The sequence below is a fragment of the Polistes fuscatus genome, unplaced genomic scaffold (assembly GCF_010416935.1).
Source record: "Polistes fuscatus isolate 324 unplaced genomic scaffold, CU_Pfus_HIC Scaffold2, whole genome shotgun sequence".
Lineage (NCBI taxonomy): Eukaryota > Metazoa > Arthropoda > Insecta > Hymenoptera > Vespidae > Polistes > Polistes fuscatus.
This window is the reverse complement of record NW_025113096.1, coordinates 9,819,163-9,842,966: the sequence shown is the minus strand read 5'-3', so window position 1 is coordinate 9,842,966 and position 23,804 is coordinate 9,819,163. Positions and strand designations below refer to the sequence as shown.

General features: G+C 33.2%; 1 protein-coding gene across 1 annotated transcript in view; it reads right to left on the bottom strand.

Annotated features, from left to right (window-relative positions):
• LOC122517224 (alpha-protein kinase 1-like) overlaps positions 1-23,804 on the bottom strand; it is a 122,002-nt gene that overhangs the window by 44,881 nt on the left and 53,317 nt on the right. Inside the window, exon 3 of the mRNA XM_043635661.1 lies at positions 22,148-22,330. Coding sequence (XP_043491596.1) covers positions 22,148-22,317 — 170 coding nt within the window. The 5' untranslated portion in view covers positions 22,318-22,330. The remainder of the gene's footprint in view (positions 1-22,147; positions 22,331-23,804) is intronic.

The following is a 23,804-nucleotide window of genomic DNA, read 5'->3' as shown; positions in this document are numbered from 1 at the left end:
ACGTAAATTTATTATTCATTATGATTTTTAGTATAAATGTTTTCTTATTTGTTATCTTTCGCTTTCTTTCAGACTTTATATCATTTTAAAAATGCTTCATTGTTCAATCTGGAAAATAACAAGTACGATTTTTTTTTCTATTTTTTCATCCTCTCTTCTGTGCTTATTTATAACGAGAAAGAAGCAAAACATCGAAACACAGTCGTAAAGTTGAAAGTGCTTTTTAAAAATCGTCTACAAATACATATAACAGTTTTACTTCGACGAGAAACAATCTCTTGTGCAACGTTGAGATATCGTTCTTTCGCAAGCACTTATTTCCGATCTCTTAGAAGAAATCTTTATTTCTGTGCTTTTCTTAACAAGAAGTAGAGTTTTACGAGTGGTCAATAACCAATGTCTTTCTATTCTTTCTACGCCCACGTAATAATATTAAAACGTTATAAAAGATAAAATAAAATAAAATAAATAAATAAATAAATAATTTGATTTAACCAGGTATAATACGTAAAATTGTATTTCGCATATTTTTCTTTTCAAATAATAGCGATCTGGAATAAAAACAATTAATATAATTTTGTAAAAAAAATAAAATTGTTTGCAAAGCTCGTTGCGATTTGTATTTATCCAGAACGAACAAATTGTTATATTATATTGCAACGATTAAAATTCTTTTATGGAAAATTATTCCTTTTGCCCAGAAGAGAGAGAGAGAGAGAGAAAGATTTATTCGTAGTAAATGAAAATGAAAATGAAAATCACGAGTACGAAGTTGTACGCGTTCGATCGTGTCTAAAGATAAAGGAAAGGGACGAAAAACGGGAGAGAAGCAAATTTGCGAAGAAGGAATCGCCGGAACTTTCATTCCGCGCATCGTTGTTAGGAGAGACTTGCGTGGCCATGGCAATCCGATTTCGCGAAACGAGATTTAGCCGGGCTCCGGCTTCGGTGATTTGTAGCCTATTGTTCTTCGCCGACGAGTGGGTCTCGAAGACACGAAGGAAGAGATAAAGAGAGTGAATAAAAGAGAAAGAGAAAGAGAAAGAGAGAGAGAAAGAGAGAAAGAGAAAAAAAATGACAAAAAGAGAGAAAGAGAGAGAAGGAAAGGTGCACCGAACGAACTAAAAACTGGACTATCAAACTAATGGCCATTGATTTGTCCTTGCGAAACTCCGAAATGCTTTGGACCGTACGAAACCGCAAACGCTTTTTGTCCTTCGCCCTTTCGGCCAGGGTTTCGACTTTAACTGCGTAAAGATCTGGATCGTTGTATGTATATACCTCGTTCTCGCGAGTAACGAAAAGGGAAACCTAGAGGAAGCGAGAGAGAAAGAGAGAGTAAACGAAAAAAAGTGCTCGTTAACTGGACGATAAAGTATCTTCTCACGAAACCACGTTACAACCGCTTTTTACATAGGCCAACCTTTTTCAAGTCTTCTTCATAGAAGGCCCTTGAAAACGCGTGCCCTTAAAACTCGTTTATTTTTTTATTCTTATTTTATTTTTTTATTCTTTTCTTCTTTTTTTTTCTTTTTTTGTAACTCCTCTGTTCCCCTTTCATTTCTTCGACGAATTTTATTAATAAATTCGAGGATTAAAGAGAAAAGGAAGAACAAGAAATATGAACTTATCGTTTGCTTTTTCTTAACGTTTTTATCAATTTTTTGTTCTCTTGTTAAATATATAACACAAAGATCCTATAATACTTTTGCAGACTTTCCGTTGGCTTATTTTTAGGATTTTCAAAAGATTATCGAAAATTGTTCCAGTTTCTTTAGCCTTTATCGAAGGTAAGAATCATAGGGCTTTCCGTTTTAATATCTTTAGAAGGAAAGTTCTTTGACATTTTATCCGCTCGACGGCAAGCTTCCTGCAAGGCGACGTTAATTAAAGTATGCTCGTTAATTCATGGACTAATCTTGTTTCGAAACGGATAAGAGAGAGAGAGAGAGAGAGAGAAAAGAAAGAGAAAGAAAGACAGACAGAGATAGAAGGAAAGACTAAGAGAGAAAGAGAATGAATAAACGAAGAGAAAGAGAATGGCACAGATAAACATAGACACCTGGTCGGACACGAATCGCATTGTCAGTGACTTGCCGCTTGTCGACAAGCTTACCACCCGTTGAGAAAGATAATCAATTCTTCTTTCTCTCTCCCTCTCTTTCTCTTTATTCATCTTCTTGACTCTTCATAGAGAATATCTATATATGTATATATATTCTGGTATCGAACTAATAGCGATAATTAAATGAACTCGGCTTTCCAGTTCGTTCCGCTCGACGTTTTATGCTTCTCACGGATCGAAACTATTGACGTGCACGTAATTACGTTACTCTTCACGGTGAAACTATAATTTCACAGTGGCATCGCTATTCGTAGAACCGATCTTGCGTGTACCGCTCGGTCTGAGTAGTAGAGTTAATAGGCTTCTACCATGTTATTTAGTATTCGTAAAAGGGATTCCTAGGAAAGTCGAACAGTAACGTTGTACAAATGTATAAGTGAGTATTACAGGTTATACGGAAGATGTATCAATGTAACTTAAAAAGAAAAAAAAAGAAAAAGAAGCAAGAGAAAAAGAGAAGAAGCTTGAATGACAACTTCATCTACGATTCTTTGCAAATCATTGGTACTAAAATGTAATGTTTGAAATAAGAGAGAAAAAGAGAAAGAAATGAAAACATTAGATGAGCTAGCTATGAGGATTTTCATTGATATATACCTACATCCTGTAAAAGCGAATTTCTTCCCTTCTATCCAAAAGATTTCATCCCCCTTCAGAGTCGAGTCAGCCAGAAGAGTAGACACCCTACTCGACTCGATATTATGATAATACACTTATATTCATATGCAATAGGGGTTTCCTACGAAGACGAGAAAGGCAACGAAAGTGTCTTTTCCATTTCTCTCTCTCTCTCTCTCTCTCTCTCTTTCTAATGTAATTCGATCGACACTTTAGCCTTAAGATGATGGAACGTCGGATAGCAATCGACATTGGTTTAGTAGTGGGGATAACGGGGAGAAACGAACGAAGGGGAAGAATGAGAGAGAGAGAGAGAAAGAAGCCTAGGAAGGTAGTGTCTGTTATTCGAGTGCCAAGGGTGTCTTGACTAATTGCCCCTTAACTCTCGGATAGCAATCGACATTGGTTTAGTAGTGGGGATAACGAGGGAGAGAAACGAACGAAGGGGAAGAATGAGAGAGAGAGAGAGAAAGAAGCCTAGGAAGGTAGTGTCTGTTATTCGAGTGCCAAGGTGTCTTGACTAATTGCCCCTTAACTCGGTTAATTGAAGGGAAATCGTCGAGTGGCGGCTTGTTCAAACGAAAGGCTTCGCGTTAATGGCGAGGCAAGCATGAACCGTGGAATAAGAGATTACGCCACATCTGTACTACGTACATGAAAGAATGTCTATTTTTTCTCTAGTATCGTTCTAATTTCAAGCTTACGTGTGCATTCGTACGTGAACTCGCGTAATACAGGGTGAGTCAAGTACAGAATTACCGGAATATTTAACTAATTATAACCAATTGAATTTTTGTATAATTGACATTCTGAAAATTCTGATATAACTAGTGTAATTATTAATAATGATATTGTCATTTGTTTAAATTGTTAACAATTCATATTTTGTATATTTGTACACTAAAAAATGAAAAATTTTACCTATTATTTAAAAGGAGATATAGAAATATTTATAAATATTTAACTAGTTTACCTTTTATTTTCCTTTATCTACCTCAATCCGATAAGTGCGTTGTCTTGTCGTCCACCAACACTTTAGACGTTTCATTACCGTATTTCCTGCAAATTCATCCTCATCAAACGTGTCTATAAAGTGATTACATATATAAAATACAAAAGTGTGTATCTATCAACAAATTTGAATTCATGGCACTTTAACCTTGAATACTTGATACGTCAAAAAATCAACTATTTTATAGAAATGAATGTTGATTATTTCAATCGATTAATATTAGTGTCCTCTCGAAACGATAATTAAACATCAAATTCTATGTATCCCAAGAGATAAAATAATAACCGCTTATGAGATCTACTTGGTTCAGGAAAATAAAACCATCCGTTTTTTTCTTCAATCAGAATGAAATTAATTTCGTAACACGACGTTACTCATCGATTAATTCTTTCAATTCTTTGAACAATCTTTAGCTCGAACTTGTTCGTTTTTTGAATTTACATTTATTTTTCTCATATTTTTATCAATTCGATCCTAATATCTCTTTCATTAAATAAATTCGTCTTCCACGATCCGATTGCTCTATTCCTTTTATCTAAAATAAAAGTATCTAACGTGTGTATGTGTGTGCGTGAAAATGTTTTTATTATTTATATTAAAAACTAATAATTAAATTAGCGACGATAAATTATACAATAAAAATTATATTTAAAAGAAAAAAACAAATCTATGCGTAAAATCGTACTGCAATTAAAATTGCATAACATTAAATATATATTTTTGTATTAGTATACATTAATTAAGATTAAATTATGTAAATAATTGTATACGATACACACAGGATAGACAATAATAAATAGAGAATATTATTCACAGAGAATAATTAACCAACGTCTAAGACTCTGAGAACAACATTTTCACAGAGAAATTCCAAATACATCGAGATCCAAATGTGGCGGCGTGCTTTATGACGAAGTTTATGAAAATGTTCACCGCGGGAGGGCTGACATAGCACGATGAAGGTATACCGGGAAGGAATTTAAAGGGAAAGGAAGAGGAAGGGAAAAGAGAATCCCGAAGGGGTGCCGGTCGACGTATCGTAACGCCTCCTCTCCTCTTCTCGAGCAGGTGACTCGGTTTCTGCCACCGACGCTCCCTCAGGAGTTCCCGTATGTCGCTCCCAGATATTACCGTATAATTTAAGGATATTTCACTATCTCTCTTTCTCTCTTTCTCTCTTATTCTTATTCTCTCTCTCTCTCTCTCTCTCTCTCTCTCTCTCTCTCTTACGCGCTCTTTCGTCTTGTAAAATCTGCACCTCTGGATTCCAAGACGCGAATAGCTCCACGAAGAAAGGCGTACTCTTTCAAAAACAAAAGAGGATGAGAAACAGAAAGAACTATTATATTCTCTCATTTTATATATAGTTAGGTATAATAATTTCGAGATGAATATAAATGAAAATAACGACGAATTCTTTTAAAATGAAAAAATTGTTACTCTATTACAAGTAAATATTTTTATTCTCCATTCGTAATATAAAAATTATTTAAGAAAGAAGTAAAAAAGATTTCTATTCTTATAATTAGATAATTTCAATCATTTGATATATACATTTTAATTTTCAATAAAGTAGTGACTTTGTTTCGTTTTTTTTTTAAGAAAAATTATATATAATTAGAATAAATGATTATTTTTGAAGAGAAAAGAAAACAAAAGAAATGTTTCTACGTAATTGATAGACAAATTTTCAACATTTAATATCAATAAGACAAACAACTCGGATGACACCCTCGAAGGCGTTAGAAGAAATTTCACGAAAAACAGGAAAAAAGTAGGAAACTTATAAGGGTTGAACAGATAGAAAAAGAGTGTAAGAAAGTGAAAGACTAAGGGTGCGTCATACAATGGCTGCATCGAGGCGTGTTGTCGGAAGAACGAGGACAAAAATGTTACTACGTCGTTCGGTGATACGATGAAACGGAGCTGAAACCAGGACGCGAGAACAGATATCCGGTTATGTCCAGCAGGATATCGTTTTCGTGAAATTCGCGTATACAAAGAAAATGGGAAAATATAGGGAAGTCTAGCCTGCTTTCGGCAAAGGAAAACCACAGGCGGTAGGAACGTTGAAGATAGAGAATAGAACGTGCGTATCGCTTGAGAAAAGGATATCAAGGGAGAAAAAGGGATGGAAAATGAAGGAATAAACTTTTGGGGATATAGAAATAGACGACAAGATTCTTCACGCTTTTATGTGTGTATCCATTGTACGATGACAAATCGTACAACGGCCGAGCACGAGCTGCTTATCCATCAACATCAAACTCGGAACGTTGTAGCCTTACATCGAAGAAGAAAAAGAAGATAGAGAGAGAGAGAGAGGATTCGATAGAATCATGCCTCAGGCTTGCTGAACATGAAATCGCCACCGTGAGCGAGAATCATCTTAGCTCTCGACGATCGTTCAAGGATTACCAATGACAAATGCTTCTGAATAATCCAATTCCATTCCTGTCGATTAATTGGATAAAAAAGTTGAATTATCCCTTGATCGGTATTGAACTAGTAATCAGTTACATCTAATACATAGAACTTAGAATTAATAATACGAACTTGGATAAAATGTTATCATCTATTTTTCTATATTCACAGTCCTATACATATATTTACATAATAAAATAATCTTACCTTTTAGCGTATTTTATAAAATATTTAATGTTAAACTTATAGTATTGCTATACTATATTAATAATAAACATAATTTAAATTATGAATTGATAATTATTTTACTGTAATAAATAAATTAATGAAATTTTTTAATATAAATGTGTGATCTTAAGGTTATAGCATTACAAAGAGTTAACGAAATTATTATAAAAATGATAACAAATAATAAATTTCTATAACTCTACTCATATCGTCAAATTCAATAAATTATAAAAATGTATTTGATAATTATTTAATATTTTTTGTCTTCAAATAATCTATATCATCGATACCTAGTTTTACTCATTAACCATTAACAAAATATTTGATCTTTGTAATAAAGAATATTTCTACTTCTATCTTCGTAAGCAATAAACCGTGAACACTTAATTTGCTTTTATAAACTTGACGATTGAAACTTGACGTACGAGGAGACGTAATCTTCATTTTACTTATCCCAAATAAAAGGATTAATTATTATCGTCTCGCTCTTCATCGATCCTCTCGTAGAATGCTTGACGTATCGCATTACACGACAAAGGGTTCACTGTCACGCGTCTGGAATGAAGAAGAAAATGAAGAAGAAAGGCAAGAACTTGACGACGAGATGAGGCGCGATAAAAAATTAATGCATTCAATTGTTTGTACATGTCACTCTTTTACAATCATTCGCGTGGAAGAAGATCAGTTTTTTTTTTCTTTCTTTTTATCTTTTTAATGTCATCTCTGTGCATCGACACGAGAACGTTACGGGTGCGAGAAACCACAAAGACGATGGTTCGGTGAACAGACACAATGCGAACAGAGCACATCTCGCTCATATATACATCGAAAGTTTTTTCTATTCTATCCTTCAATGACATTTACATTATTATTACTTAAGGTCATACGTTATCTTCTACGTTTGCATATATCTATGCATATATATCTATATATTTATTTATTTACTTTGAACCGTTAGGAGTCTACGGTAAACACGTTAGACTGCTTTCTAATAAATTTTTTGATAAATAAATAGTAGAAGCACTGTACCGGATGTCTGGAACTGATAATAGCAATAATAATGATAATTACTGTATTTATCATTTTAATTATTTAATCATATATTTTAAGGACTAATTTAATTATTAACTTTAATTGTGGGAAGGAATATGAAAGGTTTTGGAATTTGTTAGTTATGCTTGTGTCTGACCATAAGCGAAAAATATCAAAGTATCTATGTGTGCATGTGTGTGTGTATGAGATCAATCGATCGACATTTTAATGAAGTATGGATGATTTTAGCATTACTTGTGCGTATTAATAAAACTGTAATAAAAATAGTTTAAATAAAATATAGAAAAAGAATGTATAGTCTTAATAGTCTTAATAGCACAAAGAGAAACTGTAACTAGAAGAGTTACATTTCAAACGTATGTAATATCTGCACACATAGACTAATTTTTGTAATTTTTCTATATTTTATTTAAACTCGTTTAACTCTTTATTTTTAACTATTTTTAACTATTTCCATTCATTTCTAACAATTTAACTTTTAACTTTATTTTAAATCGAAAATTAAATCGAACGTTTCCATCGACTAGTGTGAACAATTTACGTACAAACGAATGAACAGCGACAACGTGACCGATAATCATTCTGAAACGCTACTTACAACATGTGTTCGCATCTAGAAAAGCAATGGAATATAACGTAAAGATACAAAGAGAAAAGCGTTGGTAGAAAATATCGCGAATGTACGATCGAGTGAACCATTTAAGAGTCGTCGATAGTTGGTTGCCTTGCTAGCTCAGTTGCGTACGTGTCCTGCTACGCGGAAATACTTTAGCAAAGAGGAGGAAGAAGAAAAAAAAAAGAAGAAAAAGAAGAAGAAGAATATATCGAGTGAAAATATGGAACGAAGAATATCTCTAGAATATATCTCACGTGAGTTGCATCAGAAAAACAGAGAGAGAGAGAAAGAGAAAAGAAAAAGAAAGAAAGAGAATGAAAGATCGATATATTATTTCGCCTCGGAGCACCAAACTGGTGTATTCCTTAGCAGAGTGGCCAAGCTCTCAAGAGTTAAATATGGGAGCAGCTTGCGCAATCTGATATTGACGTAGAGTGTATAATTTTAGGTGTTTTACTATCCGGCAGGCTGTAGACGTTTGAGATATGGAGCATGCCTTTGGCTTGAAACATGGCACCACGTTATCGAGATGGCACGTTCGATAACGGAACCAGATCCTTGAATTTAATCGAACGGAAGGACGACTGTTTTGTGACCGAGAATGAGATAAGAATATAATCCTACCCTTAGACGCTAACTTATAGAAATAAATACAAAATAGACAATGATTTCTTTTTATTTATCAAAGAAATAGAGTCGTTGTTTCTTGATAGATCGAAAAAGTTTTCTATTCTTTTTTAAAGAGACTGACATTTTACAAGAGAAACAAAACGATCTTATTTCTCGATTATGAAACTCTCTAAAAGATTACATGCATATATCTATTTATATATACAGAGTTGAAGGTATTACGTCTGAAATCACACCCACTTTCTTTATCAAATACGATCAAATGTCAATAGACATCGAAGACTTTGAAACGTTCTGACGGAGAATATTCGTACGATCGTGATATATCACCCGCTTCATTTCATTATTTATCTTTTTTTTTATTACCCTAGATGTTATCTGCAAGATACTCTCTTTCGTAAGAGAAGCAAACTTTTTCTTCGAAGAAAGAATATAATCGAATAAAGAAATATGAAATTATCGATTTGTCTTATTTACAAAATTACCTAATCCAATATATTAACGAAAAAGGAACTAAATGATAATCATAAATCTTTCATTATCCATCACCTTAGCAGATACCTAAGTATATACGACATATTTGCAATTTTCATGAGAGAGAATATCATAGTGATAGCGTGCCTCCTCACGTTTCTCTACACGAGGCAATGCACGATGATCTTAGAGAAGAACGTCAATCTCTCGAAGAGAATGATAGTTATGTGATCTACGTTCACCACCCACCTATACACCCACTATACTGGTAAGTAAACATGAATAAACGCGATAGTTCATAAAACGAAGATGAGAAAGAGTGCGAGAGAAAGAAGGATGATCTTCATTCCAGTTGATTCACACGTATAGACACACAGAAACAATACAAGTTCGTATTCGTGCATATGAATTGTCGATCGCGACGTTACGAGCAGTGGATAAACAGGCATAGCGCTGACGGTTATGTCAGCCGCCTACGCGGTAGATTCGTCCATGTCGATTTCCAAGCAAGAGTTATATCAAGAGATACAGGAGATAGTGACAGTAATTTACCGTCATTATGGATGACCAAGAAGACTCCCTAAGGGCTCGAGTATGATCCCGTACCCGTTTTCGAAAGACCCTTACCTATGTATTATATCTACTCAGCTCGATTAACCATTCTCATTAACTAACTTCCAATCGTAGATTCTCTTTCTGTCGATTAGTGTGAACACCTTCGGGCTAGTCCAAATCTACTTGTCCAACTTTGTTTTCAAAAATCTTAACAAGTTAAGTCGGGAGTACTCATCGTCAATGTTTTTTCTTTGCGAACCGCATACGTCTGTTTTGCTATATCAACCGAGCCGGCATATTGGTTCCGATTAAAAAGATATTTTAGAAATTGATGGCTGAAAGAAAAGGTCAAAGTTAAATACAGAGCCTATTTTCTTTTTTTATCAAAGTTAGGAATCGCTATATAAATTCAAAGAAACTGGATATTTATAAGAAAAAACAAAATGAATGAATAATTATTAATTTGTTTTTATTGACGTACTCGGTTCGAGTAAAAACAAGCGAAGAAAAATGTTACGATAAAAAAAATGGTTGATCGGTAAGAGACGAGGGTAACCATTGTCGTATTTTCAAATGAAACGAAGTGGTTGTGTCAAGAAGGGACGAGATGGAGGTTTCCGAAGCAACGCGAAAATCTTCGGGTTGGGTGTAGACTCGAGGGGTGATTACATTGCGACGGAGAACTCACTCTCTCCTTATCTTTCTCTCTTTCTCTTTTTTTCTCTCTTTCTCTCACACAGACCGTGCAATTAACATCGTTAAAAGCATGGACATAAAATAAATTATAAATAATTATACTTGGCATGGCATTAACGAAGGTGACGGCTGGAAAGTTACTAATAAGTTTTGCGCGTGAACGCTAAATGTATTTCTGTTGATCGATTACAATTTTAATTTTCATTTAAACAAAATAATAAAAGCAACAAGTGAAAAATTGTAGATATTAACAAAATATTTATATATTATATTATATATTATATCTCGATATTATTTGTACAATATTATAATATAATATAATATTTTTTAATAACAATATAATTTAATAATATAATTTTGGCGCGAATCTAACTTGATTCGCGAACCTTACTTGACCGGCGGGCCTAATTTATAACGTAACATACCGTTTTAATATTATCTTATAATTTTATTACATTTTTGGTGTTCAAAATTATTTGAAGATACAGGTATACTTAAATATATTTCTTTACCCGTTATAAGGTACAATATAAAAGGATACACACTTATAGGGTATATAATACCAACTATTTAATATTCACGTAGATTACCGTATTATCAATACAACAATTTCAATTAATGAAGAAACGAGACGTGTTAATTTATGAGTTCAATGGGAAAATCTTGTCGAAAATCATGGTTAAAGACCGATCGTAAAATCTATTATAGCTACCGGCGAAATGAACACTAAAATAAAACTTTAATCTTACTTTTATAACATCATTAAGTTTAATATAACATAGAAACCTAAAAGGGCCTCTTCATTTATCTCGTAATCGACCTCATAAACAGTCGATAGTAAAATAAAATCAAACGAAACTATTCTCGTACAAACTCGAGATCATAGAAATCTTGCATGCATGCATACATAACTTATACATATATTATTTAAACGAGTAATATTTCTCTAATTCCTTCTATTCGATATTAACCCATTTACGAGTCTCATCTTTAATTTTCAACTCAAAGATCTAAGACTATATTTTTTCATGTTCCAACTTATCCAAAGGTTTATTACATTAAGAACGATTAATATATACCGGTTTCTAATCTCACGAAAGGATTAGGGAAGCATTGAAAAGATACGAGACACGATCTTCAACCAACACACTCTGCCAATCGTTGCTACGATCAGCTATTATAATACTCAAATGGCTCCATTAAGAACGTTCACGCACTATTGAAGCCGCGCACTCCCCTATTTCTTTCCATCTTTCTCTATTTCTCTCATTTCTATTCGTTCGTTTATTTTCTCTCTTTCTCTGATCTTCATCGTACTTTTCTCAGGATGACGGAGCTAGCTAGGAAAGTGCACTATACCGCCGATCGTTTGACGCTTAACGTCGTTTCCATTAAGCTAACGACCTTGAAGGTCCGATAAAGTATTCGTCCTGCCAATAATCGCCGCATGATTTCGCGTTTAACGACCGCAATATAATAATAATCGTCAGAGTGAAAGGAACAAAATAATAATAAAAAAAAAAAAAAGAATAAAGGGAAGTGAATAAAAAGAAATATTAAAAGGAGTGGAGGGGTGAAGATAGAAAAGAAGAATAAAAATATATTTCGAGTGTCTAGTAAACAATACAATGTAATTTACGATAATAACGAAATATACGATAATTTACGAAATAAACGATACAATGTAATTTAATGATCGATAAAACTTGTTCTCTTCTTTGCGATCTAGATTAAAAATATTTTTCGATCGGAAAGAGTGTCATCTATGCAAATGACTTCTTTACAATGTTTAAAGCAAGATTTGCTCGTAATTATTATCCGCGCAAATCAACCAAGTTATTTTAACGAGAGAGAAAAAGAAAAAAGAAAAGAGAAAGAGAAAGAGAGAGAGAGAGAGAAAGAAAATGTGCCGTTAAATAATCGCGTGTGTTTGGTATGTAATCAGGGAAAATAAACGCGGTTAAAACGTTCGATCTCTGCTTTTGATATCCTGGTACTTAATTAATTTTCATAATTAGCAGAAATGATATTGGATTATTTATATATTATAGGATATCTATCATATAGGAAATGTAAATATGTTGAGAATTAACGAACGTATTTTCGAAAATAATATTTCAAAAAAGAAATAGGTTTTATTTATAGAAATTATTATATGTACCGGTAGATGGGAAAGAAAAAAGATTAAAAAAAATGATATCAATGAGATGCTTATGAAAAAGTATGAAAGATCTGCGTCGTGGCGCCGACCGACGGAGACGATAGGAAACATCGACGTCGCGACGCCAATGTTTCCATGATTCACCGCCAGATCGAGATAGGCGGCACGTTCCAAAATGATCACCGGGTATAAAGAGTCGATAAAACAGGGATCTATAAATCATTGCTTACAGCAGACACGGAGAAGATATATCAATCGTTAGAATGAAATAACGTAACAATATATATCTCTGTGACAAATCCAACAGCCTCTGATCGTAATTCAAAACGCAATTAACTCTTTGATGACTCTAACAGCTGTTTATTCCAGTCAAATATTAATGTTTATACAAAATGCAAAATCAATAAATTCTCGCGGGCCATTGGTAAACTAAACGTTATTCGCAGATCTGTAAGCTTTGATCGTATTTATATTTTATTTTTATTTTCTTTTTTCTATTTTTTACAATTTCCACACTGACTCACGATATATATATAGAGAGAGAGAGAGATTGCAATTTCAAATAATATACCGATATTTATATTTATTTAGGTAATAACAGAGTAATATTATTTTAATGAGTTTTCTTTGAACATGTAATTGAAATAAACTTTGTAAGGATTGAAAAATTAAATGAAATAATAATATTATTTTAACATTCAAAAATTATAAAATAATTTATTTTTATATTTTTATATAATAATTCGCTCGTAATAGTGCAATCTTGTAGCAAACGTACTAATTAAACGTAACCAAAATAAAAAATAAACATTTTAAATAAATATCAGTTACATATCGGTCATTTATAATTGATATATAATATCAAATTTTGTATTCACTTTATTTAGAAACTCAATAAATTTTATTAATTTATATAACAATTTTTAATGATAACGTACATAACGATGAGTTTTCTATTTCTTTGTATTGGAAGTAATTATAAAAAAATATATATAAAAGCTTATACGTATCGATTTATATCAAATCGACATGGAATTCAATGTGTTAGCTCGAAGAATCAAACAATCTCGAGAAAATACGGGAAACTAAATTAAAATAAAAGAAAGAAGATATAGAAGGCGAGAAACTGTAAATAAATCTCCCTCCTATTATTGATACATGCATAAATACATTGAATGATTTCTGAAGTATCGATAAACAAGCGCCCCAGGCTTTCTTAATCAGTAGACACTTTAACCAACTTAACCAACTCTCATTCATTATGACGTATACGGTTCGACAATCAATAAAACCAGGAGATTGTAGCAATCGACGCAACGAGCTCGATTTTCACGCGTTCACAGCTTTCTAAAGCTTCCGGAAGCAGGATATAAAGAGGAAGGATCGTAGCGAAAATAAAAAAAGAAAATAAAAAAGATAAAAGAATAAAAAAAGAGAGAAAGGTGTGAGGGCTCGATTTTGTTCGTTGTAGTCGTTCGAAACGATCGAAGGGTCGTAACGAGGGTAGAAATCCGCGCATCACCTGTCAAACATTCACAGGTAGGCGTAAAAATCTTTTGGACGAATGTAACTATGAAAAAAAAAGAAAGAAAAAGGAAATTTACACATGCATTGACTAATCGATATTTCCACCAGGAATAACGACGTATTGTTTTCGAATGAATTAATGTACTCCGTTGCCTGTTGAAATGTTTCTCTTTTTATTCTCTTTCTTTTTTTTTAATTTCCTTATTCTTTCTCATACGCACTCTAATTGATAACGTATACATACGATTCGAAGTTATGTAATTTTATCAATTTGTATTGTCACATACTCTTGCACAAATAAGTGATATCGAGACTAAAAAAAAATTAAATAACAAATTTAATATAATATTTTCAATTGTATAAATAACGTTTAAATTATTTCTCTCCGAAAGATAGAACAATTCATTTATACAAAAATTCTTTCGAGAATAGAGTTCAGATAAAAAAATTTCCAATACAATTAACTCGATCTAAAAAATTATACAAAAAAAAAAAATTAACTTCTCTGAACCATAATATAATCTTCTAGAAAATTATAAAATTATATCGAAGAAAAAATGAAAATACGTTCGCGATAATTGTAAAAACTTGAAACAGTATGAATCGAAAAAACAACGTTGTTTTTTCGTCATTCTGTGTGGACAGTGGTGTGTAGTTGGTAGTAAACTTCAAAGATTTATGGCAGGTGCGTAAATGCGATGCAATAATGGGAAAGAGAAAAAGAAAGAAAGAAAGGAAGAAAGAAAGATGCAATGGTCGGATTCGGATGGGCATAATGTTAAAAAAAATAGAAAGAGTGTAATGCTCTGATGCTCGTAGTAAGCACAACACATGAGCAATAGTAGAACCCTCGTTACGAGCTTTTCGCAGTTGGCGAGTACAATGCATGCGGCTTTTGTCGAAAATTTCCGCGGGCTTTTGACCCCTGGATTTTCCTGTATGCATTCTCACTTTCTCTCTCTCGCACTCTCTTTCTCATTCGCTCCCTCTTACTCCCTCACTCTCTCACTCTTTCTATCTTCCGCCCTTTTGCCTTCACACCCCGTTCCATTCTCTTCACGGTACTCATCGTTCTTCGACGATTGGCTCATACGCCACTGAACTCTCATACAACATTGCCGAGTCCCCTTTCCATTCAACGCCGATCCCGTGAAATCCGGCTCATTAAATTGTCAGGCACGGGTTCGAGAGTCGCATGATCGTCCTCACATCCCCCCTACCACCCTTTATCTACAAACCTGTCCTCGAGGCTCTCCAAGATATTCGAACAAGAACTTAACAAAATTGAAATGTTATTTAGTTCGTTGGTAAACAGATGTATCAACGATGACGAGTACTTTACATCGATACAAAAATCTTTTTTCCAACCCTATTCATTGATAAAAAAAAAAAGAAAAAAAAATAATGAATGAAGAAGCAAGAAAAAATACACAAAAAGTGTCATCGAACCCTGAAGATCTGACTTCATACTAAGGGGGTTAGGTGTAGTCAGAGGCATGAAAAAATGAATATTTTTAATAATTTTTAATAATATTTTTCAGACAATAATTTAATTTATTTTATGAAGATGATAATACAGAGTTATTATATAATACTTCAACTTGACTTCACCAAATTTTCAAAAAAACAAAATTAATTTTGGACGAAGTTACTGCTATTTTTGTTGGATCCCCTCTCACAAGTAGTACTTTGCGATTACCATCATAACTTTGTACTGTTTCATTTAAAATCAATCGAACAAAGAAAAGTCTTTAGTTTGATAGTAAATCTAGTACTTAATCGAAGTTTTTTCTTTTTTTGAAAATTAACAAAATAGCGGCTTCTAAAAGCTTACTCCCGAATTTTCAAGGAAAAAATCAATAGTTTGCTGTTAAAAATAAATCGAAATTTTCAACAAAAACGAAGATCCTTTGATCAAGTATTAGGTTTTTATGTTTTAAAAAAGCTGTATAAATTTCATTCATGGTTCTTGAATTACAGCCGTCACCGTATTTGAAAAAGAAGAAAAACGAGTTTAAAGTTGTCTTAGCGCAATATCGCTTCAGAGCCCCTCACTAATTTTCGGATATCTCGAAAACTACTCATTCAATTGGCTTAAAATTTTCAAGAAATATTTTCGAAACATCATACTACAAGAAAATTTCAAAAAATCGATTTTTTGAAAATTCTAACTACCCCTAACCCCTTAATACCATCTACGTTTTTTCTTTCACGGTAAAATTTCCTCTTTTTCTTTCCACCACCGTACCTCCTCTCCATCTACGTTTCTTTTTTTTACTTGTAATTTTTTTCTTTTAAGCAAAATACACGTGCGCAAGATTCACGTAAGTGAACATATTATTCTAAAGTTAAAAGATTTTCATTCACTGAGTTTTACGTGCTATTCCAAGCATTGATTTTACAGCACTTACGAATACCTTTTTTACTGTATTCTATAATACTATTCGTTTTGTAAGTATCTCGTGAATAGCGAGTAATAAATACTAATCTCGATATAAAGAATTATAAAATAAATAACAGTTTTTAACCTATTTCGTTTGAAACCATTTAGATCGTAATCGAAATTAAATCAGTAGTAGTAGTATTTTCCTGACGTATTTGTTAGGAGTCATTTATATTATCGTATTTCGTAAAAAAAAAGGAAAGGAAAAAAAGTACTCGAACACAATCCTTTCCAATAGATACCAAAAAACCTTTTGATCCTATTCATGAAAGAGGAACATGTAAAACTCGACCACAAAAGCCCATTTTGGATGGAGTTTCGTTCAAAGGCTTACCATGAACGTAGCCTGTTCGTCGCACGATTAATTAAATACACTCTTAATGAACTTCTTAATTTAAATGAAATTAATTTTTACGCTGAAAAAAAAACGAAACAAAAAAGAAGAGAGAGAAACAGAATTATGTAATAAATTTTTCTCCCGCTAAGCCAATTAATTAACATTCCAAAAAAAAAAAAAGAAAAGTTGTGAAAAAGCCACTTTCTCGAATCTCTAATTTGGTTAATATTTTTAATTTGCACGACACTTAATCATTTAATATATTTGTAAAATATTATCGTCGTCGTTGTCGTCGTCGTTATAGATCTTGATCATCTTTGACCTCTTTTACTTTCCTACGTGAGGTACATAATCGAAGTTTGATCTCTTTGATGAAACAAAAGAGAGAAAACAAAAAAAAAGAGAGAGAGAGAGAAAAAGAATGAACAAGGGAAAAAAGAGTTAATTGACGCGTGTTCTGGTGCAATGACAGCAGCCTTCGTTAGCAACGACGATCTGCAGATCTCTTTGAAGCAGAAATTTTCAACCCCTTCCTTCCTTTCTTCTCTTTCTCTCTCTTTTTCTCTCTCTCTCTTTCTCTATTTCTCTCTCATTCACCCTGCCGAATTATTTGGCTCCCCTGTGAAAGACCAACGATCCAGCTTTCCTATTAATAGCGGTTATTCCTTGTTCTATGAAATAAATCTTTCAAAAATATATGAAGGATTAATGCATTCTGCAGTAAAACCAAAAACAAACAAACAAAATAATAGAAAAATAAATAAAATAACAAAATAAACGGCCCCTTAGAATTAAGCTATTCATTATTTACGATCAAAATATTTTTTTAACCTCTTATTTTACGTTTTTGTACTTCGCAAATGAACGTTACTGTTGTAACTAATATTGTGGCATAGAAAAAATTTATTTTACTTTCTCTAATCTTTATATAGAACAAAATACTATACCAACATACACACTTTGAACGTTTTCCCGTGCGCGCGTTTAGCAAGAACAATAATTAAGCTTCTCGTTTTAATATAACATCTCATTGTTTTAAGATACAATACACAAATGTATAGATACAGTCTGTATAATACTTCCCATCTTTTTAACAGAGACATATAATAGCAACGAGAGTTAACGCACATGTCAGTATAATGATGCTAAATACTGTCTAATGAACCCATACGGGTAGTAGGTCTTTGATATAGTACTTCTCCTTGTTTGATATAAAGCGGCAAACACAAGCCTATTTGAATTGTGGTTAACAGAATTTTGGTCCGTGCCGTGAACCTAACGAACCTTTGCCTCTGTTACTCTCGCAACGCGTACAGACATATTCGCGAACACATAGAAACGCGTGTTCACGTATATAACTGTATTGGAATACAAACACAGATATGATGCTTAGATAGTCGACGTTTATCTTAACGATTCATTACATTATTGATTACTAATACGGCATATCATTCTAATCCGTTTGATCTTCTGACGCTTACACGTCTTTGTAAAAATTCGACGAAGTAATTTATACGAATGAAATACATACGTATTCAAATTTAATTTATTACGCAGATCATTATTCAGTTATATCGAGTTTGTTCGCTCTCTATTGTCCAATTTTTACTTTATTATTTCTACTTTAAATAATTCTTTTTTTTTTGTAATGAGAATAATAGAAAATGAATCGCATTTAATGTGCTTGAATCTCTAATTAACAATACTATGTACATTTTCGAGTAAGTATTAATATTCATGGTATACACACACACATATAACGAAAACCAGCTAAAATCCCTTTAATCCTTTGCGAACGATGAACTCATATGTGCGCTTACCATCAACGTAGCGGTAAACGTTGATAGAAATTCGACAAAAATAATCGACGTTACCAGCATGTTTATCTATGTATTTACATAAATCTTTATATTTACTAGCAAATATTACAAATGTTTGCAATTGATTTCATATATATTGTATATATTATGTATATATATATATATATCTTTTTATTCTTGACAAATACTACAACGTTCTGTTTCGAATTACATTCTCCGCAAAGGGTTAAGCTGCTTAAAACTTACTAGTGTTACGACTGAAAACACTTTTCGAGGATAAATGTATACTTCTCTCTCTCTCTCTTCCTCTCTCTCTGTAACTATCTATCTATCTATTTATCTATCTATTTATCTATCTATCTTTCGCTCATATATATACGAGTAGGTATTAGCTTTTCATCATATCGTCTTACATTTATTTCATTCTCTCGAATTAATATTGACTATGAACATACTATCAAATATTGATCCACATAAGAAACAATTAATTTGAAAATTGTTTCAAACACAACTTTATAGAAAAATTGATAATGATTTGAGATAGAACAAACGAGAGACAATTTTATGCTTCAATTGGAGTATCGGGTTTTTAAATATTGTTTTTTATTTTGAATTCTTTTTTTTTTTTTTTTTACTAAAAGTTATTCCCTTGTAAAGAATTCTATTATTTTTTTCTTCTTACGCCTCACCTGTACGCGATACTTCACCGTTCATCAACACGATTCGCGACGACTTTAAAGAAGAAGTCTCGAAGAAAGAATTCAAAGCATAGCTCGATGAGAATCCGTAATTAGTGCGGCTTTTATCCGGATAACCGACTACGACGAATCGCGTTTGTAAAATGGATACGAAAAGCGAAGAGAGAAAAGAGAGAAAGATAAAATAAAGAAAAAGAAAATATTTCAGTCTAAATGATACATTGGTATATACATTATATATATAGATACATACACACACACAAATATATATATATATATATATATATATATATATATATGCATCGTCTAAATCCACGAGCTGCGTTCATTGAATCTCGGCGCGTTTGATGTTAAACCTTTTTTTCAGAATGATGAATTTTTCACAGAAATGTTTTTCACCGTTTACACATACAAGTTATAAAACTTACAATTATTTCTCGTCAAATTCGAGACTACGTCTTCTCGTTTATTTATGTTTTAACGAATGAGTAAGTTCGGTTAAAATAATGAGTATCGAAAGACGATTACAAGTACCATTTCATAATTCTTCGTCTTTTGAAATATAAACATGACGAATTAATAAAATATATATCTGAAATGCTTCTGAAAATGCTCGTATATAGAAAATAAAATAAAATGAGAAATTAAAAAGCGGATCATAGAATAAAGCTTTGTATTCCGAGAACAGTTTTTTGTAAGCTCTACTGAAGAACTAAATTTCTTGTTTTAAAAACAAATTATTTCGGAAAAACATTTCTAAATTAGTTTTCGAAGGATTTAAAGGCTAAAGAAATTGAAACAAAATAGATTTAATTGTTTTCTTTTCCTGAACTTCCTTAATGCATTTAGATATCAATAAAATCGTAAATACCTTGGTAACAATAAAGCTCACAAGTTTGTCCTTAATTTTAGGGGGAATTTCATGCTAGCTTCTAGACTAGTTGTATCGACTTCCGTAGCAGGGGCTATGCGCTATTAAATAAATGGTATTAAGGGAATACGGCTTGAGTTCGGTCCGGCTGATTAAAGTTCACGAAACTCGAAACCACCGGCCACTTCAGTGATCTCATCGTCCACGCATTGGCCTGTGAGGTTTATGCTCTTAAAGGCTCAAACCTTCGATAATTCGTCCATATTCTTACGTCATTCAATCTTCTTTGTCTTTATACTATATGTTTGACCGAGTGAACCACGAAACGTGATCGGCTTACATTAGATTGTTTTAGATCGATCATAAATTTTTTCTTTTGCTGGTATAACATGGTTCAAAGAAAACTTTGCTCATGCTAAGTTACCAAGATTATTTTCAGTTGTTTATAAATACACCTATTAAAATACTTTTTTTTTTTTAACAAAGTTTAATACATTAGTTACTGGTAGTGGATTAATAAAATACATACAAAATACCCGTCAATATGAACCCGAATTCTTCGGTAATACGGTGGCGAGGGAAGGAGGAAGAATAAAATAGAAACTCGCACCATAATTGCTTCTATAAATTGTTAATGATTATTAATAAAAATATTCAAAAAGTTAAGATAAGAAAATCGTTTTGCGTTTGTTTGTTAGAAAAATAATAGTATAAAATAAAGCATCGAAATATGTGTTAAACAATGATGTACAAGTAAATTTGATTTTTCGGCTACCGATCAATAAAAGCTGACAGTGGAAAGCGTATGATGTAAGTAATGTTTTAAAATAAAGTCGACAAGAGTATAAAAGAAAATATACTTCTTCATTTCGTGATTCAACCGATATATATGTATAACATTAAAATGATATAGTCACATATTTGCACGAGACAATTTACGTAATTTTACACACAAAAAAAGGTGAAATATAATAAAATTAAATAAAAAGAAAAATAGAGAAATTTGTAAAAATTGATATAAATATAATTTAATAATGCTAGTCTTACATAAAGGTCACACATGTACGATGCAAAATTCGTTATTATACGAATTAATTTTGACTATGGCAAAACTTATAGCAAAGCTTAAGTACGAGGAAACCTTTGCAGATTAATCGAGAGAAACCCTATTCCAACGAGTATGGTGACCGTTCGCTAACTCGACAAAGTTCAATCAGTCGGTAGGAAACACCTCTAACCCAACGTATTTAATGGCGTCTATCTTTGTACAAGCGATACAACTCGAAAGTCACATTAAAAGTTCGATTCCCCGTGCATTTAGATCGTTCACCACGACCAACCACCACGAGAGAGGGAGGCGTACTTTCGACTATAAGTTGTGTGGTATGCCGCGTATACGCGTGAACATCCCTTTTCGAATCGAGAAACTTCAAAGTATATTTACGAGATTAGATCTTTGTAGGAGGAAACTTCGAATTCGAGTGAATTGGATTTTGATACATTTCGACGATCTTTCCAATCGTTCTCGTTCATAAAATTGACGAAAAATAAAAGTTCATAGAAATGTATTGTATTCGTATTATTTTTTAAACGAAATACTATCAATAATTCTAGAAAAAAATAAATCAAATTATTTATACAATTATAAAATATTTAAATAATTCGAGCATTTAAATTCATACTTCCCGAATATAATTTACATAATTTTCGTTATTACCTGAAAATATTGAAACCTACTATTCGAGTGAATCAAACAAAGGTAAAAGTCAAATATTCAAAGTTCACTTCTACAATTCGATTAATTGCTAACAAAAGATGCAACTATGAAATTATTCCAATAATTCCAACAGTAAACTAACCTTTGCTGATTGTTATTGGCTGAAGGCATAGGAGTTGGAACTCTAGGAGGTGGTACAGGTATAGCCTTCCGTCTTCCACCACCAGCCGATTGATGAACGTTTGGAGTGACCCGACCAGTCGGTGCTATTCGACCGGCAGTCCGAGGCCTTTCTGTCTTAACTTCCGACATGTTTCTACCTTCTCTGTGAACAGAAGACAAAAAAAGAAAATGAAAAATTCTTTTTAAAGTATAGATCATTATTCCTTATACGTATACGTTTACTAATACTGTCCTATCGAACAGTAGCTACTACCAGCTTGGTAGTCGCGCATTACCGGTGAAAAAACGAAATTATTACGAGACGCATTAGCAGTAACAGAGTCGGCGGCGGCTCTAGCGACAGTAACAGCGACAGCAGCATCACCAGTAACAGTAACAGCAGCAACAGAAGCCAGCAATAGTAGTGGTGCTGGTAGTGGTAGCAGAGAGACATAAAAGTGCCATTTTCCCCGTCACTCAAAAGGCCAGGCCGACATCACAGGGAGAACGACAATAAACTTCGAAAGAAACTATATCCCGGACGTCGCGTGCGCTAGGCTCTACCTCGAAAAGTACAAGCGTAACGAGAAAGACAGAACGAGAAAGAGAAAGAGAAAGAGAAAGAGAAAGAAAGAGAAAAGAAGAGAGAAAATATAGCAGAAGATAGGAGGATAATACCAGACTGGGAAACGTCGAAGCTTCTGCTTCGCTGAAATCTTTCTATCTCGTTCGTTTCCATCCCCACTACTCTCTCCTCTCACCACCTTTCGCCCTTGTCTGCTGCTACTTCTCATTAGACCGACCTTGATCGTTAGCCTATGTTTTATTTGCTCTCATTATTTTTACCATTATTACTTTTATTGCCGTCACCGTTCGACTTCTTTTTCTTCTTCTATTTCTTCATCTTCTTCTTATTCCCTTTTCCCTACTGTTACTGCTACTGTTGTTGTTGTTATCGTCATTATCGTTATTACTTTCGTTGATTGTTATTATTGTTATTATTACTATATCGAGAAACAGACAGACAGACAAACATACAGACAGAGATAGAGAAAGAGATACATTACATCGGCATTAAAAAAGAGAAAGACAGAGAGAGAGAGAGAGAGAGATTCCCTATTGAAAGTCAATGAAAAACGAAACGATCGTATCTCCGTTACTTTGCCGTCACGAATGATTTATTCCCCGCTGACTTTAATAGGGTGGAAGAGTCATTCTTCCCACCGATAAAAAGGCACAGACATCAAATGAAGCGCGATGCGTGCGCGTATAGTCGCGTAATTAAGCACGAGCTCCCGTGCCATCACCCTTCTACCACCACCTCCTCTTCCACCTCCTCACACTCCGTCTTCATCCCTCTCTCTCTCTCTCTCTCTCTCTTTCACTCCCCCACTCTCTTCTTTCTGATTTACTTTAATAAGAGAATGACACGGAATATCATCTAGTCTGCTCTCTGATAAGTAAAAGTAGCATAAAAGTCGATGTTCAACACGCTCGCGCATATGCACGTGCACATTCCACACACACATAGGACGGAAGCAATGAACGAACCGCGTTCGCGTAACGGAATTTCAATTAATGATTTGCCGTACGTCAGACTGCCGTGAACCGTTTGAATGAGTACTTTCAGAAGACTC